Genomic DNA, 27,848 nt, shown 5'->3' on the forward strand with positions numbered 1-27,848 from the left:
ACCAATACTTATTTACACAAAGTCTGACTCAGCAAATTAACACACATGAAATTGTAGTAAAAAAAGCTTATAAACTAATTGCACCAAGACTTAAACAAGTTGGCTCATCATATTTCCAGTCTGGCTCAGATTTCAAAATCCCCAAATTTCTACAAGGAAAGTGCACACTGAAGTCTTACAAATAAAACCCGTATAAAGTTCAGCTTTATGATAGAACCGATGATCCCCACTCATAATTTTTTTTATAAGCCATCAGCTGCTAGCTTAACTTTCTCAGTAGGGGAAAAAAAAGAAAAGAAAAAAAAAACGTGGCACAGGTAGAGATGGCAAACTGGAGAGGTGGAAAAAGAGGAAGGGAAATGAACACAAGCATTAACTCAGCAAGGTGAAAATAAGCAAGAATTAACATCGTGAAAGGAACAAAAGAAGGCTGTCTGGAAGGAGTTTAGGTAAGCCACGGACAGAAAGCAGCTGGCTGCACTGACCCAACACAGAGGGCGGTCTGACCAAGAGACAAAAGATGCCAGACAACAGGGTGCTGCTGAGAGGGTCTGGAATGAGGTCTAAGTGGTCTAACTAAGGTAAAGGGAACAAGAGTGACCTTGAGAGATGATACTTTAACAAAAGAGAATGGAAAGTCATACTGTGACTATTCATGAACTGCAGGGCAGGTAGGTGATGGTAGTCAAAAGACTTGCAGATATTTCACATCATCGTTCAGGGTTTAGTCACACAAGTGAGTGAAGTAGACCAAAAGCAAAGACTACTGAAAATTGTAGGAGATGTTCTCAAATAAGAGTTTAAGACAAGTTATCTATGGGAACGTTAAAATTTGCCATGCTGATAATAAAATGTGGAATGAAGAAAAAGGAATCAAATTGACTAGGATAAAAGCAAATGAGAAGAGCTATGTCTAACCAATCCTTTTTTTTTTTTTTTTTTTTGGTTTTGTTTTAATAAGACAAAAGTGAACAGAACAAAACAAATGAGAACAGGACAAAAGCAAACAACATAGCACTTCACAACAAGACAACTGGACAACAGTAGCTACCATAAGGTCTCTCTTCTTTAAAATCGTTGAGCATACCTTCACACACAATAATATCAAACATAATAAAAAGTATAAAACTATTCAAAAGAATGAAATCATTACAAGACTTCAAAACCAAATAACAGGAAATAAACATTGGCTGCTATAATATCTCATTTTCCTCAAAAAAGTTCTCTATACCATCACACATAATAAAGTCAAATAAACCACAACAGGATAGAACCAGTTAAAACAGAAGAACAGCATGGTTGGACTTTAAAACAAGATGATAGTAAATCAGCAATGGCTACCATAATGTCTTGTTTTCTTCAAAATATGAATTCCTTCAGTTGTCCTTTATCATGGAATTATCTTGTTTTTCCATCAATTTTGAAAGATAATTTTTCTGGTTAGATCAATCTGGGTTGGAAATTGTTTTCTTTCAGAGTTTGAAACACCTCACTCCAAACTCTTCTTGACTTGATGGTTTGTGTTGATAAGTCTGCTGTGATTTTGATGGGTTTCCCTTTACAGGTGATCTGGTTTTTTCTCTAATAGCTTTTAATATTCTGTTCTTGTGCTGAATTTCTGGGATCTTGATTATTTTATGTCTGGATGCAAATTTACTTTGGTTATGACTAGCTGGAGTTCTATATGCCTCACTTATCTGCATGCCAGATCCATTTCTCATGTTTGGGGAGTTTTCTTCTATTATTTCTGTGAATATCCTTTTATTTGTGTTGACCCCTACTTCTTCACTGATACCTATCCCTCTTAAATTATGCTTCTTTGCCTCATCTTGCAGCTACTGAGTTGTTGTATCCTGATTCCGTGTTGTTTTTTAAATTTTATTTTAAAAATTTAAAAGAGAAATTTTAAAGAAAAAAAATAGAAAAAGGGTAGAAATAATACATAATTAAAAAAACAGTAAGAAATCACTAGTTGATAAATTACATATTGTCGTCTTAGAGATAGTTGTTTAAGTTACAAAAGTATACAAAGTAGACATTCAAACAGCGAGACTGAAAACAGTTCTGTTCAACAATCCAACAAAAATGGTTATATATCCTACACACTTAAACATACATGCAGTTATATTCTTTAGAGTACTTTCCTTTCCTCTCTTTTTTACAACAGCAATTACACATTTTGGGTTTCATTACTCCTACAGTTCTTATTATTTTTTACACTACAGACATAATGTGATATTTATAAATGATTCTTATTAGATATTATATCTAATGATATTTATAAATAATCGTATTTATAAATACGATTGATTATAGCGAAATATATTTATTTCACTAATGTGGATAGTCCCAAGTTGTCCCCATTTACCTATGAAGGCCTCAAGATCATCCTTTTTATAGCTGAGTAATATTCCATTGTATAAAAATACCATGTCTTTTTCATCCACTATGCGCTTGATCAGCATCTTGGTTGTTTTCAAGATTTAGCTATTACAAATTATGCTGCTATGAACATGGGTGCACATATATAATTGTGATATGACCTTTTCAGTTTTTCTGGGAAAATACCCAGGAGGAGAATAGCTGGATTAAATGGAACTTCCAATCCTAGTCTTCTGAGAAATTTCCATACTGATTTCCATAGTGGCTGCGAAGTCTACACTCCCACAAACATTGGAGCAGGGTTCCTTTTTCCCCTTGAAGCCTCACCAACATGTTATCAGTTGATTTCTTGATGGAAGCTATTCTTTCTGGAGTGAGATGAAATCTCAATGCTGTTTTAATTTGCACTTCTTAAATGACCAGTGATGGTGAACATTTCTTCATGTATTTATTTGCCATTTATACATCTTCAGCTGAAAACTGTGTGTTCATCTCAGATGCCCATTTTTGGAGAGGGTCTTTGAATTTGGGAGGCTTCATATATTTCAGTTCTTTATATGTTCTGGATATAAGTCCTTTGTCTGAAGACTTGTCTCAGTCCTTTGTCTGCTAAAACTCTTTCCCATTCTGTGGGTTTTCTTTTTACTCTGTTGATGATTTCTTTTGAAGTGGAGAAACTTTTCAATAATATGAGATCCCAGTTGTTGATTCTTTGAAGTGTTTCCGTGTTATTTTTAAGAGATCTTTCCTTTCATGAACCCTAGCTGCAATCCTATCTTCGAGTTTTGAAAGTCTATCTTCAGTCTCTTTCAAGCGGTTTTGCCAGCTTTTGATTGAATTTTTAATTTCCTGCATCTCTCTTTGAATGTTTCATGCATTGTACTTCCTTTCTACATCCATTCAAGGTTTCCATCATTTTTTATGCTCCTCTTTTTTGTCTGTGTCTTCTTTAGGCCTGCTGAACAATTCTTTCAGTATGTTTGTGATCTCTTCTTTTACCTGAGACATTGTTTCTGATTTGGCTGCTTTTACAATCTCATGAAGTTGTTTCCTTACTTCAGTTGCTAGCCTCTCAGAGATTTCAGATGTGTGACTTTATTCTGTGTGGGCTGGGGCTCTGAGTTTGCCTTTTGCTCCTTTGTCTTGACATTCTCCTGGTTTCCTCCCAACAAGTTGATTGATGGCCCCAAGGATTTCCCATATTGGCTACTGCTAGGCAGTGTAGGGGGATGGGACAGGCATCTGGGTTCTTCTAATTCTAGATTTACAGGGAGTGGCAGGACATGAAGCGGGCTTCTCCAGATCTATGTAGCTACACTGTCACTTTGCTGATGATCAGGGGTGCGTGGAGGCAGGACTGCTTCTTTCCACCTGTGTCTACACTGGGACTGCCATGGTGCTGGCAGACATACAGGGTGTGTTTGTCTGATTTTGTTAGTGGGTGATAGCTTCCAAGGGGAACCAAGGGCCTTCAGTGGAGGCCTACAGATGCACATGGCTGTGTGTCCCTGCTCCTGCTGTCTGCCTGCAGAAAAGAGCCTTCCGGTGGCAGCTTCCTGAAGGTGAAGGTGGATCTGCTGGTTCTCTCTGCCCATTCTAGCCTCACGCAGGACGTGGCCTTTTGATGGCGGCGCCCGACAGGCAGAGGTGGATCTTCAGATCTTCTTCTGGCTCTCTGCCCACACTGGACATGCAGAGGAAAGGGCTGATTCTTTTTTCTCTATTTAGCTCTTTGCCTTTTGTTTTTTAACCATGCTCTCCCTTGATTAGAAGTCCTCAAACTTTTTAATATCAGTTTCCCTTCATACACTGAAACAATGAAACTCTTGACAAGCTTTTTTTATTATTAAGTTGTATCTTTTGATGTATGCCATACCAGAATTTTGTGTAGGTAATAGAATATAGTTAGATTCTATTTCTGCATACACTTCATATACTACAGATGAAGAAAATCTAGCTTCAAAAACACATAGAGCTACAGGTTTGCCTCAGTCCACAGAGTAGCTGGGACTACACGTGTGTCCTCCCATGCCAGGCAGAACTGTGTGTCTGTATCTGTCCCATGCCTACCCAAACCTTTCTTTATCTCAGTAGGACTAGGAATTAAACCAAAGGCCTTCCATATGCTAGATACGTACTCTACAACTCTGAGCTGGAAGAAATTTTCACAGATTTCTCAATACTGTGGAAATTTCTCTCTGTTTTTATAACATAGCTTGACAAGCTGTATTTTCTGGAGCCTATTCAAAGCTAAATCATGGAATCTGAGGCAGCATGGAACCTGAAACTAATGTCAATGAACATTTTGTACTCTGCTATATTCAAAGGATTTCAAGTATCTTATACTTCGAGTCAACTGTTTACTCATGAATGCCCCTTAAAAAGCCTCTATCAGTTCTTTGGAAAATTGTGATTTACCTTGTTTACCAGTGCTGATGCTTCATTATCCATTTTGGAAAAAAAATCATATGCCGTAATACCATTTATAACAGAAAATTCTTTAAGCTCACAATGAAAAATAAAAGTTTTCCAAAATTTTAATTTTCTTAAAAGTGCTAATTACATTACTAGCGACATACACTATTAGCTCTCTTTGAAGTGATAGGTTTATTTTCTTCATTCATTTTTGAAAAAAATGTCTGCCATATATCCCAGCCTGAGTAATCATATTGTGTCAGTTGTTCTTTCAAGATAAAAGTAATTACTTTAACTTTCAGTCAAAAATCAGAAACTATGATGCTTTGAAATGCAGCAAAGGCGCTTCAAGTGTACTTCGTACGCTCATTCACCAAATACCAAACGTATACACACTGAAGGATCAAAATATAATAAAGTTAAATTTTACTGCTTCTTTATTGATGTCCTTAACTGGTTCCCCTGTCCTGTGATTGCATAAAAGTGTAAACTACAAGGGATACAATACACAATACTGATCTTTACTACAGTTTCTCATTTGAGCAAAAGTTGGTATAGTTTTGAGCTCGTGGAACCTCTTGAAAAGGTACCATTAACTCCCAGGAATCTATGAATCATACTTTTGAACATCAGCATTCTAAACATATACATTTCTCTTTGTTTAGTTTTGATCTTCTGAGACTAAAGGATGTGCCTTCTTTTCTCTTTTGGCAAGCACTGCAAGTTGAACCCAGAACCTCCCACTGAGCTGCATTCTCAGCCTTTTTTAAAGAACAATTTTCATTTTCAGACAGTCTCATGAAACGGCTTCAAACTTGCCATCCTCTTGCCTCATCCTCCCAAGTAGCTGGACTGCAGGTATGGATAACTATGCTTGGTTAAAGGCATGTATTTCTTAGTACTTAATTACAACTACTCACACACATACTACATTTTTGTGAAGAATGTGTTAAAATAGCAGGTCCTATACTGATACCCTTAAAAAGTTCTGTTAGCTGGTATTTGGGGCCTTTAAATTTGACAGGCTTCTCACTATTCTCTTAAGAATGGCTCATTGTACCTAAAACATCTGTGTAGACAATATAGTTTATGGCAAATACCTGCTTTCCTTTTGTAATTCTGCAAGGACAAGGCAAGGTGGGGTGTACACATCAGCTTCCACTAAATAAAAACCAGGGACACTGAGTTGCTAACGAGCTTGTCTGACAGGCAGTCCTTCATCTCTCTGTTGCAGTCCCTTGTTGGAAGAGATAAGTACCTCCTGTGTAACTTTACTGGGAAAAATCTCTCAGAAACTAGGTTGGGGTTCTCTAGACTTCATGTACCTTTTGCCTTTGTTCATGTTTTGACAGCTTTGAGTACAACTATACACTAAGTTCCATGAGCTTTCCTAGTGACTCACAGAACCTAGACATGATCTTAAAGATCCCTGATTACAAAGGAACTCCTCACCTCCTTCTGCTCTACTCTAAACCATCATGTTTTCATTTTTACTATGGCACCAATCACTTTTCTAGTTAAATGCAGTATTTATTTCATATCTGTCTGGAAATCCTACCATCACTCAGTCTGAATGTTTTCTGAACCTAATACTTTTACATTAATATTATTAATTTTCGGCTGGTCCGATGGCAGTGGGTTATCAGAACTTATTAACATTAGTGTCACTAAAGTTGGTATACCACCCCCCACTGCTAAATTTGACTGGCTTATAAAAAAAATTATTAATTTTCATTAAAAGGCATTTGAGCAAATCATATTCATTTAAAAATCTTCATGAGATAAATTCTAAACATTCTTTACCTACAAAGTGATCTATCAACAAATTAGTACTCTGCATGTAATGCCTTGTATTATTGTTTTAACTTTAGCATATGACTTGTATTCTCTGACAAGTAAAAGTTCTGCAACATAGCTGATATTTAAAATCTTTTACAATCCTACATAATGTGATCTAGTTTTTAGGGGCACAATGGTGGTGGTATTAGGAAGGGAGCTGTTGTCTGTTTTGTGATAAAAAGAAATTTGGCTGTGTAATGGATAGTCCCTTGAACTTCTATTTAGTGAAAAAAGAAAACTTAACTTAGTCTGGATTAAAATAGGGAAGACTGAAAACCACCAATGGAAAGCTGGACTTCTACCTCCTTTTCTGATCTAGAACAGCTCTCAGTACATTGTAAGTTTTTGACGGAGACTTGGAGTCAGTGAACAATTAAAGTGTTCAACAGAAATGTGTGCTTTATACCTGCAAATTCTTTTATTAAATACTGTTAGGGTTTAGAGGACATCTCTAATTGTTTTTTATGTATGTACATAAAATGGAAACCAATGGAAGACTTAATGCTTATGAAAAGAGCTTATTATGTATATTTATTTTCAGTGTATTTAATACAGACTATTCTGTAGAAAAATAAACCAAATTTTACTGTAGATATCTTACAAAGGAACTATCCAAAAATATTAAGAATTTGACTGGGCTTAAAAAACAAATACTATTACACAAAGTATATTTCTTTTGAGTTAATAATTAAAAATGAAATTTTGAGTGAAATTATTTATTATGGAGAAACAAAAAAAGATAAAACAAAACAGACGGACTAGATTTTAAAGTTCCAATCAAACTATATATGCAGTAGTTGGTATGTATGATTACCATGCATGGCACAGAATGGTTATAGAACTATTATGGACCCTATATGTATAAATCTAATCCCCAAGTACCTGAAGAACATGCTTATCTAAAATTTCAGCAATACAATATTCTCACAGTTTTGATTGACTTTGGGTAAGGCTTTTTCTTTTTTTTTTTTTTGGTTCTGGGGCTCAAACTCATGACCTTGCACTTGCCAGGCAGACGCTTCTACCTCTGAGTTAAATCCCCAGCCCTTATGTAGTACTTTTTAATTTTATTATTCTGCACTAAATATAAACTTTCTGCTGTTTGTAAGAATATTTTGTAATATACTTTAGATTCATACTTTTCTTTCAGAATTTCAGAATAACAGGTGAGCAATAATATAATCCAATTTAAAACAATTTATTTTCTGAAAAGTAATTATAACTAATCTGGACAATTAATAAATGAAAAATACCTCAAGGAAATGAATCAGTGCTTTTTTAGGATCTTCTGGGGTAGGTAAACATTCAACTTGAGCCTTTGAGAAAATATTCTTTACTTCTGAGAGTTTAAATATTAACCTTGTCAGTTCAGTCAACTGTTCCATGTAGTCTTTTTCTGTTAAAATAATACATTGGTGTCTCTTAGATAAACTTATATAGTAACATTTTATATACATTGTATGTAATATATGCAAACAATGTAGCATTCCTCATTTAGGATATCCTCTCCTTTAAAATTCAAATTGCCACAAAATTAAGGACTGAAGTAAGTCGCTCTCACTTAGGAACATCATAGCTCTAAAGTTATTCATGTAAAGTCAACAGATGTAACAAGGAACAAAGAAAATTTAGAGCATTTTTTAGGCCAGACTTTGTCAAATTTATAAATGGCTATGTACAACAGTTTTAAGAAAAGATATACTACAGAAGACAGAACTGTATAGAGTATTTTTTAAAAGTATCACTCAATGACTAGTAATACGGCATAAGTCAGGTAAAATATCTACTAAAAATGAGAGAAAATCATTCATAATTAGGTATTCTCATTTTAGGGTATTTACATGATATTTCGTTATTTAGATTTCCACTTTTTTGTACAATTTTTTTTTAAAAAATCAATTGTCACCCGAGGAGCAAGTTTTTCTTCTGGCTTCCAAGGAAAGAAGTTCTTTTATCTTTATAGAAGAGAAAATTTGTCACATGTAGTAACAACATATCAAGAAAAAGAAGTAGGGTACAAAAGGAAATAAATTTTATTTATATTCATAATTGTTTCTTTAATTTACATAATAAATAATCCAGAAAGCAAAAAGCTTTCAACAGATTATCAACCTCCCATTCTCCAATGAAAAGAAAGTTTGTACTACTTACTTACCAACTGCCTGTTCAGGATTTATATCAATGAGCAATTCATCTGGACCAGAGAGGTTTTTTATATACATTTGCAAAACACACCGGATCCATGATCTTATAGTTGAGGATTGAAAAGATACATTGCTTGAATGACAAAGTGTTTCACATAATGTGCTGTGAAAACAAGTTGATGAGTGTTAAAGTAAAAACTAAAATGGCAATATATTCCTTGAAAGAAAAATTAAGTAAAGAAACAAATTTTAACATCTCTCACAAACCCTTCTACCTCACTTATTTTTAGAAGATTACATTAATGAAGGGCATGCACTGCTGAAAATGAGTACTATAGATTTATACAAAAAAGAACTTAAAATGCTCTTGTTTTCTTTTGCAATATCCTAACTTTTAACTTTCCTTATTCCATTGATAGCATACTTATAGACTAATGCCACAGGAAATGTCAAAGAAACACCACCAATGAAATATGAGAAAAGCTGGGGCTTATAACCAGCTAGGTGGCATAAAATGAAGGAGGTGGGAACTAAAACAAACCAGTGGCTCTCGGAGTAACTGAACAGAGAAGGAGTCATGACCATTTCACAAAAAACATTAAAGACAGAATATATTTCTTCTTGCATTCCTGATCAATCCCATCCCCATGCCCTCCTCTTCTGCTTCTGCAATCTGCGTGCAACAAAGATTACCTCACACAGTATTCCAAAATAATCTCTTCCAGAAATCTGAGGAACAACTTTTTTCTATGAAGCCAATGACCTAGCTAAACTTACTTTCTAAAAAAGGGAAAAGAGGACAGGGATGATTTTAACCTAACAATAAAGTACACGTAAATTTAAAAAAAATAGGTATAAATCACCTGTATTTGTAACTGAACACCTCATGATATCTGAATCTTGGAAATAGCCTCTACGTCCATCAACAGATAAGTGGATAAAGAAAATGTGGAATGTATATGCAACGGAGTACTACTCTAACATAAAAGATACATTTGAGTCATTTGTGGGAAAACTGATACATTTTGAGACTATAGTGCTAAGTGAGATAAATCAGGCATACAAGGCTAAATGTCATAGTTTGCTCTTATATCAGAAACCCAAAGTATAAACAACTTAAAGATCAAAATAAAAGAGGAATGGTAAGAAACAGGGAGGTAGACTGTAGAAATGGGAAGGTACTTTAAAGATGGGGAAGTACAAAGAAGGACAGGAGAAAAGGAAGTGAAAAGGACCAAGATTTGGTAAATGTACATAGCAATTCCCCACAACAAATACATTTATCACGCACCACAAACCTATACTAACTATGTATATCTACATATATCACACCTCTAAAAATGCTTTGAAATATCCAAAACAGAAGTTTGTCTTTTATGAGTACATAATATAGAAGACTAGAGATGGGTTATTTTTTACCTATATAACTTCCCCCAAGTTATTTAATACTTTTTGGTTCAGTTTCTTCAACTATTATTAATAAACCAATATTATTTTAAAAATAAAAATTATTTCAAATTGCAACATGTTTATAGCTAATATAAATGTTCATTATTACTGCAGAATTCTCAAGCTAGAAGGGATCTAGAAATAAATTTTATTGAAATTTTTAATTCCCTTATTTTACAATTAAAAGTCCAACAAGACAGTACATGCTTAATGACCGTGGTTAATGAACCTCTTAAAAAAAGAATTACCTTACTAACTTCACCTCTTCATTTTCACTGACTGGCACTTAGGCAAGAACTACAGGGGCCTCTGAGGTCTGCATGGTTATCTCCTTTCCCCTCATTCTGACGTTCGTGTTTAAGTCTCCTGATCACTCTAGGACAGGAGGCTGCGGCATGGCAAAGCTGGCTGAGGAAGCAGGCGTGCCCTGTTCATTACGAAGACCCAGGCACATGCACACAACAGTTCTCAAAGCCCTGCATGTGGTTCCATTCAGCTGGGGCCAGTTTTCAGGACACCCTAGACGGGACATCAGTCTGAGGCGGGATGCCAGCACCGGCTTTCCTTGAGATGCGGACAGCCTAAGAGGAAAGGTGGCCCAGACAGCCTCATCACCGTAACTCCCCATGACGGCCCGCGCTGCGTTTCCCGATGCAGCATGTACTTTTATTTTTACTTCTCCATCTTTTTCGCTTCACTTGGCTCAATCTCACTCTGCAGAGCCAATTTCTGCCCTCTTCACTTTAATTTGTCAAATAAATTTTCAGTTTCTTTTTTTTTCTCATTTCATCCATTTGTTTGAGGTGAGAAGAATCTAGAATCTAACTTGAGATGGCAGCAGCTCAGAACCTGGAAACATTTAGTTGGTGAACCTCTGTTAAGATCCAAGCTACCCAATAATGACTCCACAACTTCTACTGTAACTGTAATTGTACCTTGGCCACTGGCCATTGGTTCTGGGGTACACAAGTACAAAAACAAGGATTCCTGGATGGTTTCGGCTGCTGTTATGGCTTATGTTTAGATGTCTTTCCAAAAGCCTCACGTGGTCGTAGGTGGAGCCTTTGTAGAGGGTGCCACTCACCTGGGTAAAATGTAAAGGACAAAGAGAAGACCAGGGTGGCTGCTTCTCGCTCGCTGGTGGCTACTTTACTGCCAGCTCCCTTCTGCTTGCCCTGCTTTGGCCTGGATGGTTTTCCTCTGTGATGCTACTCTACCAAGCCTTAAAGCCAGCTGACTATGGATGATAACCTATACAAACTGTGAGCTAAATAAACTTTTCCTCCTTGAAACTTTGGGTGTCAAGTATTTTGTCTCAGCAAAGAGAAAAGTAACTGAGACAGCTGGAAAGTGTAGTGAGTCACAAGGCAATGGACAAGTTCTGTTTGCGCATGGAATACCAATCAAACACGTATCAGGACAGAACTTTTATGTCAAAATGTGTCAAACACCAAATTTGGGTAGTTTCAAAGCAGTAGAATACCAAGGTATGATGTTATATCAAGACGTTCACAATGGCAAGTGTAGCAAAGTCATGTTATGATCACAGTAACAGAGGTCTTATAAAAACAGTTTTGAAAGCAGATTAACCAAAAAACAAAAACAAAAGAAGTTACAAAGCACAAGTTAGCTTTCCTATGACTACAGTCAAAAGATAATCTGAAAGTAAAAAAACTGCCAAAGTGAGAGCACGTATATGTTAATGATCAGTCTTCGCTTACAAAAATTCTTAACCTTCTCAGGGTACAGATCTATCAGGATTTATGTTATTGTGTAGCTCTGAAATAAAGGCACATACCTATTTTGTAGTACATGATTTAAATATCTTGCTGCAACTTGGGGCCAGATGATATCATCCCAACCAAAAAGCTGAATTATTGATATAACTGGTTGAGGCTGAAGATCTGAAGGGGCCGTGCTTGGCATGTCCACTGCTAGCAAAGTAAAATCTAGATTTAAAATGAGAGAAAACTATGGTAAGAAAAAATTTCAAAATTATCTTCCCAAAATTATATCAATAGTGATAAAAATACCAAGTTACAAAATGTCATGTTTAGAAATACAGAACAAATAAAAAGTTAAAACTGAATTAAATCCATACTATCTTAAGAAATTTCTGTTAACACCATCTTATTTTCCAAGAAATGGTATAGAGAAGCATCTATCTCATACTGTCAGCTTGTATCTATAATGGCTCCTTCAAATAGAGCCTAAAGTTTCTGCTAACGTGCTGTCCTAATTCGAAGATCTTTTAAAAATAGCTCCAGCACCTACACTTCTCCAATTAAGTTAATTTAGTTGCTACTCACCACAGGTAAGACACGCACTCTCACCGTAGGCACTGGACATGCTCTCCTGCAGTCAGGGATACCCTGCTTCCTTCTGAGCTCAGGTTAGGAACTACTATTCTTTATACACTTTATTTTGTGATTCCCAGGAACCCAACCACTCAATATATACTGTGTTGACGTAGGCTTCTCAATCAGTCATTTTTAAAGTACTGCCTCCCGTGCAGCTTTCTCAGTTGTGATTTACTCTCCCCCTCTCATACCACTGACACATAGACTGCTGCTCTAGAACACCGTTCCTTCCTTCTCCCTCTGAAATTCCCAGCCTTGCATCCCATGTTTACCATTAATTTCACCAGCAGTGATCTCTGCTTGTTGCCCTCACTAGTCTCCTACTTCACCTCTTTCCTTGTCTTTATAGACTGAGCTCACTGTTATTCTCTTCCAAAGCAAGCCTGTCATAAGCCCCTGTGACTTTTCTTTTAGCAGATTAACTCTAGATTTCTTAGGAATCCTCTTTTCCAATGACTCTGATCTTCCATTCTGCTTTATCCACTCCCTCCCACGATGGTGCTACCCAGTAACCCTGACATTACTAATAAAATCCCTCTACAGTGACTTTTATGTAGCCCACTTTTGGGGTGGGGGGCATTGGGACTCGCACTCAGGACTTTGTGTTTGCCAGGCAGGTGCTGTGCCATTGAGCTGTATCTCTGGCCCTTGCCCCATTTTTTGATGATGTTTGCTTTGCCCCACTCAGCAAGTCTTTGATTTCATCAGGACCTACAACCTACAGATCCTACATATTTTCCCTTATGCCTTCCTGTGTCTGTTTAGGCAGTCCATTACTATGCTTATGGTGTAAACCACCAATTCCCTTGCTCCTTTTGTTGTGGGGGCCGGGGGGGCACGCGCGCTGGAAATCGAACTCAGGACCTTGTGCTTGCCAAGCAGGGGCTGTGCTGCTGAGCTATATTCCCAGCCCTTTTGCTCTTTTCTTGATTCACTGTACTTTCACTTATTTAATTCTAATTCTTGGCTTTTTCCCCACTTGCACCAAATGATGGAGAACAAAAATGTGAATAGTCACATTTATGAGTACAAACTTCAAATAGCCCATTAAAACTGGCCACCATTGATAGTACATTCCTTAGTCCATTCTCCAAGGAGACTACTGCATACAGCCTTTCTTCATCAACTGCTGGCACATCCTCCCCTTCTTCATGTTCAGTTAACAACTTTAGATAGCACTTTACAGCCACCCCTCACCCCAACCACCCCCTTAGCTGCACTGTTTTATGAGGAAATGAGAAGAACAAAAACTCCCACAAGCTGCAGCGTATTTACCCAGCAGCCTGCGGCCCGTTCACTCGGTCATCTCTTCTGCCACTACCGTGATCTGAGGCCTCGTCCTCTACGGGATCCCATCTTGTCTTTCAGAAAACACTAAAGTAACTTTCTCACATCATCAAATTTTGCTTCACCACAGAACATTTTCATCAATCATTATAAATATGCTGAAATTTCTCCCACATTATTTAAAATAAAAAACAAACCCTTCTCTCGGACTCTACTTCTTTTTCTGGCTATTTTTCTTATAGAGTGACATTAAAGAAGATTTACTAATATTTGTTGGCTGCAATCCTTTTCACATATTCTCTTGAATCATCTTCCATCATCCCGCGAATTCTCTACTACCCCAAAACTGCTCTTCAAGGTCACCAGTGATGCTCTTCTTCTTAAATCCAACAACCAGTTCCCAGGCCTCATCTCGGATCAGCAGCATCTGTGTTGCTGATCATATACCCTTCTTGATTTCCAGGTCACCACACGTTCTTAACTTTTGTGTTTTTTTCTTTCTTTCTTACCAATACTCCTTTCTTCTCTCCTTATCTTACAAATCTCAACATAAAAATACAGCACAGACAGTCCTCAAGCATGTCTTTTAATCTGTATTTGTGCTAATGGTGATTCTATCCAGGTTCATGACTTTAAAGACTACATACACACCCAAGGACAGTTCCTCAATATACATCTCCAGCTTAGACCTCTTCTCTGAACCCTAGACTTAGTATTCAGGCTCCTGCTTAACATATCTATTGAGATTATACTTGAAATCTAAAAAGAATCCAAATACACAAATTAGCCTCCTCATAAAATGTGCTCTTGCCGCAGTCTTCTCTGTCTCACCAAGTGGCTAGGTACTCTTGGCTCCCATAATTAACTGCTTTACCTTACCTTACCTATTTGGCAAATTCTGTCAGCTCTACCTTCAAAACACTTTACTTTTAGATGGAAAATCTTGACTACTTCTCAGCAGCTCTACTGCAACCACCTGAGCCCAAGATACTTATTTCATGGTTGCCGCAATATTTCCATAACTAGGCTCCCCACTTCTCACTTGCCCTCTCATTCACTGTAACTAACCAGCCCAAAATATATCTGAAAACTTAGCAACAGTTTCTGCTTTCAGCCCCAAAGGAAGAATTTTATGTCCCTTTGCAAGGCAGAATACAGACTGCTCTCCACTGCTTCTCAGTCACGTCTCTGACTTCTCTTGCCCTTTCTTATTCCACACGAGCCTTTTCTGCTTCCTTATGGTTTTCAAACACACCAGACATGCTCTTGCCCGTGGTCTTCTGCTAGCATGACCTCTCACCTCTTCTAGGTTTTTGTTCAAATGTTATTTATGTGGGCCTTCTGACCACTATATTTAAAATTAAATGTTTTCGCCATCCCTATCCCCTTCTGTACTTTCATTTCTTTCCACAGAATTAGCACTACCTCAAATATTATAAATTTAAAATTTATTCACTTTTGGTCCACTCCTTCAACAGTCTATCATCTTTGTAACAATAGGTAGCCTTTTTCTGCTTATTTCATTGGTACATACCTAAGTCTTATAAAAACAGGTATTCGATGTCTTTGATTTAAGTGAAGGAAAACATTCTCTCCTAAACTACCAACTCTTTATTTCAAATCATTCCAAAACCTATGCGTTTTACTTTGTAAAATGATGCAATATTTTGTGGTTGACGGATTGGCAGATGGGATGATGAATATGAGAGAGGTAAGTCATGCTGGCTATTAATGACTGTTTTGCTTCAACTTACTGAATATTAATGCTTACTTTCACAGATATTACAGTAGGTAGAAACCACTGTCCTGTCACAATGCTTCAGTCTGTCATCATAGAGTCTTAAAAATATTAAGTGCTACCAGAATTCTAGACTTGCCTACATTTATAGTATTTACTCTTTTATAGTCTATCATTGTTAGACTCAGCTTTCCTCATTCATACCAGGGTAACATGAATATCTGCTTAGATAGATTTTTAAAATACATAAAATTGTTAATCTTTCCTTCAATACATGCTATATCCATACTGATTCCACTACTTCCTGACCTATTTTGGGCAAAATATTCCTTTGAATATTTCTTCAGAAAACTACATATAAGCACATGTATTCAAAATCTTGCCTATAATTTCACAGGAGTTAGAGTGTCCTAAATCTTAAGCACATGACCTTAGGACAATAATCAAATTAAGTAGAAATTATTCTAAAACAGAATCTGGCAGAAATAAGAACAACATTCTATATATCAATGCCATTCTGATCTCAGACTCTTGGTGATGAAAGTATTTCACATCTAGATAGGTGCCTGTAAAATCTGAAAATAAACTACTTGAACTACACATAATCAAAAGTTACAATTTCTTTCCAAATAAAATTAATTCACTTTATCTTTCTGGCTGTGAAAATGTTTATTATCCTGTTATAAAGCAGAAGTCTTTTTATGCAGAAAATGGAGGAAAATACTGACAAACATCCTGCAAAAAGAAAAAGGAATTAGCAAAAGAACACTTAATGCTGACCTGCAGCAGCATCTGCAAGTTGTGAGACAGGCACAATCTCTGCTATTCTCTGACTTTTCAAAAACGAAAAGAAGTGTCTCCAAAGTGCACTGACAACTGCAGCAAGGTGGCGCTCTTTAGCCAATAATGAGGACTGCACAGCTAGGTCTACCTTCTTTTGAAGCTCTTGACTCGATTGTTGATGAAAGCTCCTATAAAGAAATGAAAATACAGCTAATATCCAAAGATTACAGAAATCTTTTAAAATACGTTTTTAGCTTTTTCATTTATATCATATGAAAACTGAAGGACCATTTTATATAATTAAAACCTTTATGTCAAGACATAATGCATTTCTGGTTATGTGATGGATGAATGATGGCATATTAAGCACCATAAAGTTAATGTTAATTACTAATGTCAACCATTAATTATATGCTTTTTAATATGTCAGATCCAAATGAGAATCAGGCAGCTTCAGAATGAAGGTCTGCATTTTGCAACTCATGTATGACAAGTGATTTTACTTATAATCTAGACATGAAAACAAAATTTTAAAGCATTTTCTATCGAGGGCTGTAGGACACAGATACATTAGGAGGAAAGTAAGTTCATCTGACTTATATGTGGAACTTTAAATGTAACAAAAATGTTTAATAAAAACAGAGCCCTTCTGTTTGTATTAAAAACTGTGTTGTATTACAGTTTTAGTACCTTTGACCCCCCAAATCAGTCATTTTCACAGTAGAAAAAAAATAAACAATAAAAAGCTACCCTTCATTAAATATAACACAACTCAATACAGCCTTAAATATCAAATCATCATCTAATCTCTATTCTTGCTTAATGAAGATGTGAATCTAGACATCTTTATGTCTTAAGAAGAGAATTGAAATTACCAAAGTACAATACTAAGATTTCCTTATTGATCTGCATGAGAAAGCATTTACACTATGCACCTAAGCAATTAATCACCTGTATTAAATGTATAACAATGCTGTTATTCCTGTTTCTATCACTACCAGTCAACTGAGAGTAGACTTAACTGCATGAATGTCATCATTCCATTTGCCTTCTTTAATTATATAGAGAACAGTAAGAGAAAACCAATGTAAATAAAGTAGAAAACTTCCTTTGACAGAAATGCCATTAAGAAAACCAATCAAAACTTCAAAAAAAAAGAAACATTGTATTAATACCAAAAGTATTCATGATGTTTTAGAACAGTTTATCTTAACTGGGGATGGTGGTGCATGCTTATAATCCCAACACTCTGGAGGCTGAGGCAGATGGATCACTGTGAGTTTGAGGCCAGCAAAGGCTACATAGTGAGTTCAAGACTAGCATGAAATACACAATGAAAGCCTATCTCAAAATAAATCAATAAATAAATAGGAGAAAAGGACAGTGCATTAAACTAGTGTATGTACCTAAAGTAATTAAAAAAAATAATCAAACTGGTTTTAAGACCACATCTTAAAAATGTCATAGAACTACATACAAGGGAGTAAACTTAAGTATAAATCATATAACATTAGGATCTTATGCCCTGTTATATTAGAATTATGCATAATTGTGTGTCACTACTTATTTTTACTTGAACTGTTGAAAACAATATAAAAATGCTTGGAGAAAGAGTAGATAGCAAGCAATCCTGAGGGCAGACCAAGTATATGCTATGTATTCTTTGTGTAAAAAGCTGCGTGAAATGTTTCCAACTTGAATTAGTGGCTAGAGACCATTCAGAGCCGTTAGATTTTAATAAAAAAAATAAACTACAAAAACTTACTTGGGAATTCATTCAACTGCCTACATCATTAGAGGCATGGTAGATTCCTCTACACTGAGATCCAAGTAGAATGTCACCATTTTTACTACCTTGAGAGATTTTTCAAAATGTACTGGCTTCAAAGTAAATAAATAAATAATAAATAAATAAATAATCCATTTCAATCACTAAAACCTATTTCCTAGAAAGGAGTACCATTTATAATCATCCTCTAGAACACAGAAATTTTTTAAATTAAAAATCAGATCCCTAGTTCTCAGTACTAACAAAAATCAACTCATAATGGATTAAAAACTTATATGTAAAGCCTGGAGATTAGCTCGGTGACATAAGTGCCTGCTTGGCAAGCACAAGGTCATGAGTTTGATCCCTGGTACAAAAAAACACCACACACACAAAGAAATCTTATATGTAAGATTTAAAATTACTAAAAGAAACAGAGGAAATACTTCACGGTATTGAAATGAACCAGGAACTTCTACATAACAGAGCACAGGAACATAGGAACACAGGAAGATGGGAAACAGAAGTAAAATAGGAAAATGGGATTATATCAAACTAAAAAGATTTTGCACAACAAAGGAAACAAACATCATTGTGAAGTACCATTAGAACGGGAGAAAGTAGTTTTTGTAAACTAGACATCAAAACAAGGGTTTAATATCCAAAATATATAAAGAACTCAAAAAACTCAACAGTAAAACAAGTAAAAGCAAACCAATTAAAAATGGGCAACAGATTCCAACAGATATTTCTCAAAACAAAAAACACAAATGACAGCCAGTATACAAAAACATGCTATCAATGTTAGGAAATGCAAGTCAAAACCACAATGAGATATCACTCCATCCTAATGAGAATGTCTATTAAAAAAAAAAAAAAGACTAGAGATAACAAGTATTAGTATATGGAGAAAAGAGAACCCTTAAATACCGTTTTTGAGAATATAAATTAGTACAGCTATTATGAGAAACAGTTTGGAGTTTCCTCAAATGATAAATCACAAAATATCTCTCTATCTCATTGCCAAAGGAAATGAAATAAACACATCAGATACAATTACATTCTCATGTTCACTGCACCACTACACATAATAGCCAAGAAATATAAACCTCCTAAGCACCCATCAACTGATGAATGGATAAAGAAAATGTGGTGCATACACACAATGAAATACTATTCAGCCATAAAAAGAATGAAACTGGACATCACCATGTTAAGAGACACAAGCCAGGCACAGAAAGACAAGTATTATGTTTCTTATATGCAAAATATCAAACAGTTGATTTCATTTTAGTTGAGGCAGAATAATGTTAGGTTGATTACCAGAGGCTAGAAAGAGTGGAAGACAGGAAAGTTTGGGGACAATGATCAAACGAATATAGCTATGGTTAGGAGTAAGAAGTCATGGTGTACAAACGTACAGCAGGACTAGTATGGATAACAATTGTACATTTTTAAATGCTAGAAACATTATTCTGAAAGTTTTCACAATAAGAAACATTTAAGATAGATCTACATGACACAATGTGTACATTTTATCAAAACATTGTTATATAATTAGTAAAATTTTTGTTTTTATGTATCAGTTAAATAAAAAAATCAGAACTTTATGAGATGACTCATTAATACTCTGTATAGAGGAAAACTCGTACTTTGAATGTTAAAAAACCTGCTCAACAGTCACATAGTTAAGGAGGAATGATCCATAACTCAAACCTAAATCTCACTCTGTAGCCCATGCCCTTTCTTAAACACCAAGATTCATATTAGTTTTAAAGGATTAAGCATTGATAAACTTTCTTTTCTCTTTACTTGGGTTGAAGCAATTTCAGAAAGCTTAAGAAAAGGAGCTGCTAGTAGCTTGCTTTTTTAAAAAGCCACAGGCGATACCAGAATTATATAATGGGAAAACTCTAGGAGACACCAGGAAAAATGAATTCAATGTAGAATTGAGAAAGGACCACCTTTGATTCTCAGAACAAAATGTTGCAAGTACTAGTGAGTACAGCCAGTTACTGCAGGGATATTATTCAGAGTTCTGAATATGTAGATTAAAAACTACAAGGACCCAACAAATGAACAAATCACTAGGCAAAGATTTAAAGGTAACACCTTTATATCTTTCAAAGTAGAGCATAAGTTCCTATTAAATATAAGACTGGCTCTAAACCAAATTTATTTCAGAAATGTACACTCATTGAGTGCTTTGAATCTGAAAAGAAGCTGTATACCCTTGGAATATGCACAATATTTTCTGTTGTTTGTTTGAATATTCAAGCTGTATTACACTGGATAAGAAAAACGATTTGCTATGTCAACATAAAAAAAGCTTTACAATAATTTGTCTATTCATAAGCCACAGGGACAAATGCAGGAAATATCCAGGCTGTACCATAATAAGAGTTGAGAGAAGAATCACATTTCTGCACTGTAGCCAAATGGTTAAAAAGACTCCAGCAGTCACACATAATCAGCTTATTTGAACCAGAGAACTAACCAAAAAAGATCACTGAAAAATAAATTCATCATATTAGATGTAACCACTGCACATCTACTGAAGGCCATTTATAAAAACGCAAATATTAAAAGATGTTCCATCCCTACTGTAAGTATCTAAGCAAAAGAAAATATAAAAATGAAATACTGTAAGAAATATAGTACAATTCTAGATGCTGTATTTTATGAACTATTATCTGCTTTTTTGTTTTCAACAAGCAGTACAAAGGTATGAAAGTAGATTAATTACTCAAAAGGTAAAATGTGATTTCTGGTCATGAACTTTTAAAAGATAAAACAAAAAAGATATAAACTTCCCTAACATTCAGCATTTGTTGTGAGTAAAGATAGATTTTACATGGGTTAAAAACATTTTGGAAATAACACACCTGTGGAAATACACAAGTAACTAGCACACTTCATACTGTAAAATTTGAAATACAATAGGAAATAAATGCAGGATGTCATATTATTCAAATTGTAGCTCTGAAACAATAGCAACATTTCTCATTTATTGGTATCTAATGAGACTAACTCCATGCAAAGTGTTTTATAAGCCTTATTTTTCATTCTATGAGTTAAAACAATTATTCTTAAAAATAAGACTAAAGGAATGTTGGGTAACACAGCTGGATATTAGCAAAGCAACCCTGAGCTATGTGACCTTGGAAAAAAAGGACCTGCTAATATAAAGTTGTATGACTTTGAAAAAAGGCATCTCTTAAATTCTAGTTTCTCAAGAGTGAATAAGAACAGCTATTGCTATACCCGCCTAACAATGTTACTATGAAACCACATGAAATAATGTCCTGAAAATGTTTATAAGCCCATTATTAAACCCACACCTCTACACACTCAGTTATCTACCAGTCTCCTGTTTTCGCTGTTTCCTGATTCCTTCATCTGTCTGCTCTTAAGTCTGACTTCTCAAGATATTCCTGTCTGCCTGTTATTTCTTACCTTGATTTCTCGTATTCACCTGCCAATTTCACCTTAACCTCCACCCTCCCACGTAGACATACATTATCGCAACCATCTGCAGAGCTTTCTAAAAGTAGCAATATCTAGATCACTAAACCTGTTTCTGAATGTTCAGTGTTCAGATCTATAGTTTGGAGGATTCCCATAAAAAAGGTCTATGCTGTAAAGGCTTGGTCTCCAGCAAGGTGCTAGGGGGAGGTAACAGACCTTGTAAGAGATGGGGCCTGAGAAGAGGTCCCTAGGTCATCAGGGGCATCCCTTTAAAGGAAACAGCACGATCCCAGCCCCTCTTTTCTTCTTTTTTCACTTTTTGGCCATGAAGTGGGTAGTTTTGCTCCTGCCATGATATGCTGCTTTGCCTACAGCATTGAGACCAACTGAACATGAAACCTCCAAAACTCTACCAAAACAAAACTTTTCCTTTTATTTATTATCTCAGGTACTTGTTACATTAATGGAAAAGCAGGCGATACAGGGCCTGAGTACACCATTTGTTTTAAAATTCTCACTCAGCAGGTGTGGTAAAGGAGTCTGAGAATTCATATTCACAGATGCTTTTAGCCCACATACCTGGCTTTTCTCATTTATAAAATGTAAACAGTAACAATGCATGAAGGATTAAAATTCGTTAATAAAGACCAAACATATTATAAAAATATATGTAATAATTAATTTTCTGATCAATAATTATTTCACTTATTAAAAATGTCCTGTTTTATTATTACACCAAATAAGAAAATCGTCTTGCAACTAGTAGCCTATGAATCACATTAAGGAATAAGACTGTACATAATTCTCTACTGGAGGAAGGCTGAGAACCTGTCTTCTATTCTGTACCTGTTAAAACAAACTAAAGGTTTGTTTTTACAAATAATGAGAAGAAAGATCATAAAAGGGAAGGGCAGATAAAAAACGGGTAAAAAGGAGGAAAGTAAACATACAAAAAGGTATACAAAATCTATCACTTACTCTCTAACCCAGTAAGTATTATGTATTATGCAGTAGGGACCAAAGTAAACAGAAGAGAGGAAGCTTCTGACCTCCCTGAGCTTGTATGCTGAATGACAGGGGCTAATACCGCCGCTAAGACGATGAGGAAACATCTCTCGAGAAGGCACTATCGGCAAAGATCTAAAAAAGGCAGACAGTCATATATATAAATATGAGGAACATTTCGGAGAAAAGCAAGTGCAGAAGTGCCAAGGTTGGTACAGTTTCACAGGCTCAGTGACAAAGAGCAGGAGACTGAATGGCTAAGGCGCACTGGGTGACCGAGGAACAACAGATGAATGTGAAAAGGTAACCGGTTCCAGAGCATTAAGGTTTTGTAGGACTTCGTGTAAAGTCAAAGCGGACAGTAAGCCACAAAAGCAGAAGTATAAAATAATGTAAATTACACGTTTAAGTATAAAATAAAGTAAATTACATATTGAAAAGGAACATTTAAAAAAGCAAGGTGTTTGGAGGATTAAAAGAAAGTCATCATTCTGACTAAAATGGGAAGTTTCTTTATAATACAATAAAACAAACAGACATGAGTCCCCATTTATTCAGTCAAATGATTTCTTCACTAAGCTAATGCCATTTCTTGTCTAATACTAGAGATACAAACTTGTATCTAATACTAGAGATACAAACTTGTATCTCTAGTATTAGACAAGAAAACTGGAAACCCAGATCCTGATATTATTCTAAAAGTAGTAAGGAATCAAATGTGTGGTTCTGAATTAAAGAATGATATCATAAAACAGTACTTCAGGAAAAAATTAATCTGGTAATGGGGGAAAATTTACCAGACAAATGGACACCAGTGAGGAAAGCTTCTGTGGACATCTAGGTAAGAACTAACAGGCAGTATGAGCTACTTTATGAAGGAAAAGCAGACCAACAGTAATTATTTGGCATTTTGTAAGGAAGAAGATAGAACAGCCTGGATTATGCCATGTTTTAAGGAAATGGAACTAAAAGTTAAGAAAGATACAGTGTAATTTGATTTGAATACAGGAAATTCAAGTAACAACATCAAAAGCCTTTTTGGCAATCTGAACTTAAGAGTAAAAGGGCACATTCATACTCAACTCTGCTCACTAGTTCAGATCATTATAATGAACATGTCAGTGTTATTTTACATGAGGCACTTTATTAGATAGTATCAAATAAAGGTCTCATTCTCAGAATATACAGTTAAGGACTGAGACAAAGGTAAACACAAAAGTATTGGAATGCACAAAAAAATGAACTGGAGGTCAATGAAGGATTCGTGGAGGAGACACTATTTTCATTATGAAAGTTGTATTAGCTAATTGAAAAGCAGAAATAATTTTGAGAAGCTCATATTCTATGAATAAAGCATAGTGACATTAAACTACATAGTATAAGAAAGCAATCACAAACAATTTGGTATTTCTGGAGAGTGAACATTAAAGGCAAATGATAGAAAATATTAACTAGAATATTCACAAGGTTGAGGTCAGTGGACGGCCAGACCATCCAAAAACTTAGAGCCCCCAGTAGACAATTCCTAAAGGTTGAAAATCATCAATCAAAACAAACCTATTTATATACTTTAAGAAAACACTTAATTTAATGAATATATTCATGTGTGACTTGAACATACATAAATATAGAAAACTAGTCATCACACTATTCTCTTTCTCTCATGCTTGAGTGCTATGTTACATTTTCATCTAAAAAAAAAAAAAAAAAAAAAGTGAGGTTGGCAGCCCAAAATAAGCAAGTTTGCATTATTAGTAAAATGTACTGCACTCTCAACAAATGGATATTCTACTGTGCTATCCTAAATTCAATGTTTATTTTGTTGCATTCTCTATGCCTTCCATTGATTCTGTCTTTGGGGAGGCAGTTTAACCTATGATCAACAGTCATAACCCTGAACACAGGGAATTAAAGAAGAAGGACCATGTTAGATGTTAAGGTTTATCTGCCTGCTACCAGAATATCATATGGGTAAGATTATGAATTAAGATCTAGGACTTTGGCCTGGAAGTTAGACTCAGTCAAAAGTGAGACCATTTCTGTAAAGAATCTAATAACAAAATGCATGTCTTTCATAAAATAATTAAAATTGTCCAAAAAATATTTTTTGAACGTCAAATATGGTTCTCCTTGTCAACTATAAATTGATGGAGTGTAACTGAGCAAACATACATGTAATGAATCTTATCTAGAATGTTACTATATACAATTTTCATACAAGAAAAAGAAATGGGGAAACCCTTAGGAATCATGGCCAGAAAAAGAATATATTTAGTCACAATACAGACCAGCAATAATGTGAACAAAGTACGTACGGAATATATCCTCATCCTGGAACAGAATCCACTAATCTACCTTTGCGGTACTGTAGCCAGTAACTGCTTATGATACTGAACACACCCGTCTTTAACATCATTCCTCTTCTTAATTTTTCCGCCTTCCTTGCCCTCTCTGTGTCTTGCTTTGGCCACTCCATCATTTCTTGAATACTGAGTAATTTTTGAAACATGGTCATGAATGTGAGAGATAGTGTGACTGCTTTGACTAACGCAGTACAAGAGGTACGAGATATGACATTAAGTGACTCCAAGGTTTGGTTACACAGGGGAAAAAAAAGGAAAAAAGAAAGGCCACAATGTCCCTGCACTCTTTACTTGGAAAATTCACATTCAGAATATTGAATGTTGACTTAAAAGATGAAGTCAAATTACTTTCAGAATATTCTTTTAGAAGCCACAGGTAGCACGCAGGTCAAGTAATGGTTCAGCTTGTTCTTTGGCAATTCTAGCTCCGATGCCAGACACATGAAGAAGCCAACTAGAAACTGCATTCTATAACCGTAGCTGTATTAGTTTCACTCTTTTGAGCTACCCCTCAGACACTGCCAGGCCCCAGACACAGAAGAATACATTAATAGCCATCATTGGCTTTTCGAATCCAGACATTCAGAATCTCTAAGAAAGAACTATTGTTTTGGCATAGTTTATCATGTGCTAAAGAACAGGTAGCACTGCCTACTAAGCACTGTGTAGAAATTAGGGACTTAAAGGCAAAAAAAAAAAAAAAAAAAAAAAAGATGCAGATGTGACCTCAAACTATTCACACTTGGGATTAAGATAAGGAGAAACAAAGAATCTTTTTAGAAACATAGCCATAGAGGTAGTTTCTGCAATGAAACAAAGACAGGCTTAGACAAAACAGCTATTTTAAATGTCCTAGATACCATCCAAAAGAATCCCAGAAATCAGGACTTGTTTTAGGATAAACGAACTGCAAAGACAAGGACTATATTTTTCTGCATATTCAGAACAGGATACCTATATCAAATGTATGTTGAGCCATTTTAGGTATAGTACCATATTTATTTTAAATACGTTTTACTAAGCTTTTATTGATTTCCCTTTTAATATATAATTAGCTCTTTTAAAAAATTTTATTTAAAGAAAGACAAAACAGTATGGGCAGAAATAGTACATACTTTCAAAGAAAAGAAACAAACAGTAATAAATCACTAGTTGATGTATACATATCGTCCCCCTACAAATAATTGTTCAAGATACAAAATTGGAACATATAAATGGGAATTCAACCAGGGAGATTTCAAACAGTTCTGTTCAACTATCCAACAAAAACTAAGTAATGTGGCTATCAATCCTATACACTTAGACATGTACGCATTTATCCATCTCTTCACTTATGTTGAGACCAAACAAAACATAGCTGATTAAAATCATTCTGAACAAAGATTAATAGTATTGCAGGATTTCACATCACGACATTCCAGAATCAGTGCTCCTTTCTTTTCTTCAAAGTATTTGTTCATTTCATCACGTGTCGTAAGATCAGTTCTCATATACTGTTTATAGGTTTTTCAGCAGCTCTTTTTAAAAATAAATTTTAATAGATGTAAGGTATTATGCTTAAGAATGTTTGCAGTAAATCTCTGAAAACTAATTAATAAAACTACATTCCAAAAACTAGCTTAGCCCTTACCTTCCCAGCAGTTTTTGGTTTTTTTTTTCTCTTTTCTTTTCTTTCTTTCTTTTTTTTTTTTTTTTGGTACCAGGGATCAAACTCAAGACCTCAGGCTTGGTAGGCAGGCGCTTATGCTGCTGCTTATGCCCCAGCAGTCTTTTCTAAAATCAGCAATACATACTAGTGAGCCATTCTCTAACTGCAGCTTTAATCATTCTACATTCTCCACACGTATTTAGTTGCTCTGTTATGTGGGGGAAATACTTTGTTTCAAAAAATTTAGCAATCATCTTATTAAAGATGAAGAGCCAAACATTTGTGAGGTCAAATATTCCACAAGTTAGGTCTAAATTCCATTTGTGAGCATTCTTCCTAATTGGTGGTAATAAATTCCTGTTAAAAAAGGGTCTAATGGTAATGTTGACTGATTCTTAACTGCATCAACTCAAATGTTCTTGTCACAATAAAATTTGCTCTATAATTTACTTTTATGGACTAGGTGTATCAATAAATACAGAAAATGTCCAGTCTCTTTTTCCCTCCATTTAAATCAAATTCAATTCAATGTCAACAGATTGTACTGTTATATAATTACAATAGCTAATGCACTGGGGAAAGTAGTGTTTTTTTTATTAAAATAAAAACCTCTTAAGCATTCTGCATCTTCCATATTTCTTTCACATCCAAGAAATGCAGTAAATTACACAACCAGACAAAACTGACCATTGCCAACTGTATTAATGGATTTACAACATCATTTTCAACTCCAGTAGTGGCTTTTTTTTTTTTTACGCTAAAACTCAGTCATGCAAAATAGTCCAAAAAATACCTGGGGATGTTTTAAAAAGAAATTTTTTCATCAAAATATAACCAAACTCTAACAGCTATCTTAGTTTAGTCACTATAATAAAATGCTGAACCCAGGGTATATAAATAAGCATTATACGTCTGTAAACTCCTTGAAATTATGTGTTAAGTTTTATGTATACATAAATGAACATAGATCTCATTCCTTTTCTTTTACTTTCCGCAGCCCTTTATAAGCACCTTCAAAGTACAAGACAAATGTTTTGTACTGATTTCTCAGCCTAAACCCTCTTTTCCCTCATTCTTATCTCCCTACTCTGAGCCTCAACAGTGTCCAAAAACTCAAGTATAAATACCATGTATCAAATATATTAATTTAGATAGAACAAGTTGTGACTAATCAATGAACAAGAGCAATCAACAAAATC

General features: G+C 35.3%; 1 protein-coding gene across 2 annotated transcripts in view; it reads right to left on the minus strand.

Moving 5' to 3' along the window:
- The window catches only part of Mms22l (MMS22 like, DNA repair protein), a 134,627-nt gene that overhangs the window by 22,664 nt on the left and 84,115 nt on the right, over positions 1 to 27,848 (minus strand). For both annotated transcript variants that reach the window (XM_003467436.4, XM_063233270.1), the window contains exons 15-18: positions 16,395 to 16,585; positions 12,028 to 12,178; positions 8,792 to 8,943; positions 7,890 to 8,032 (exon numbers count right to left, since the gene is read on the minus strand). In XM_003467436.4, coding sequence (XP_003467484.1) covers positions 7,890 to 8,032; positions 8,792 to 8,943; positions 12,028 to 12,178; positions 16,395 to 16,585 — 637 coding nt within the window. The remainder of the gene's footprint in view (positions 1 to 7,889; positions 8,033 to 8,791; positions 8,944 to 12,027; positions 12,179 to 16,394; positions 16,586 to 27,848) is intronic.

The sequence above is a fragment of the Cavia porcellus genome, unplaced genomic scaffold (assembly GCF_034190915.1).
Source record: "Cavia porcellus strain 051 isolate PalLab524CR breed Dunkin Hartley unplaced genomic scaffold, mCavPor4.1 scaffold_22, whole genome shotgun sequence".
NCBI lineage: Eukaryota > Metazoa > Chordata > Mammalia > Rodentia > Caviidae > Cavia > Cavia porcellus.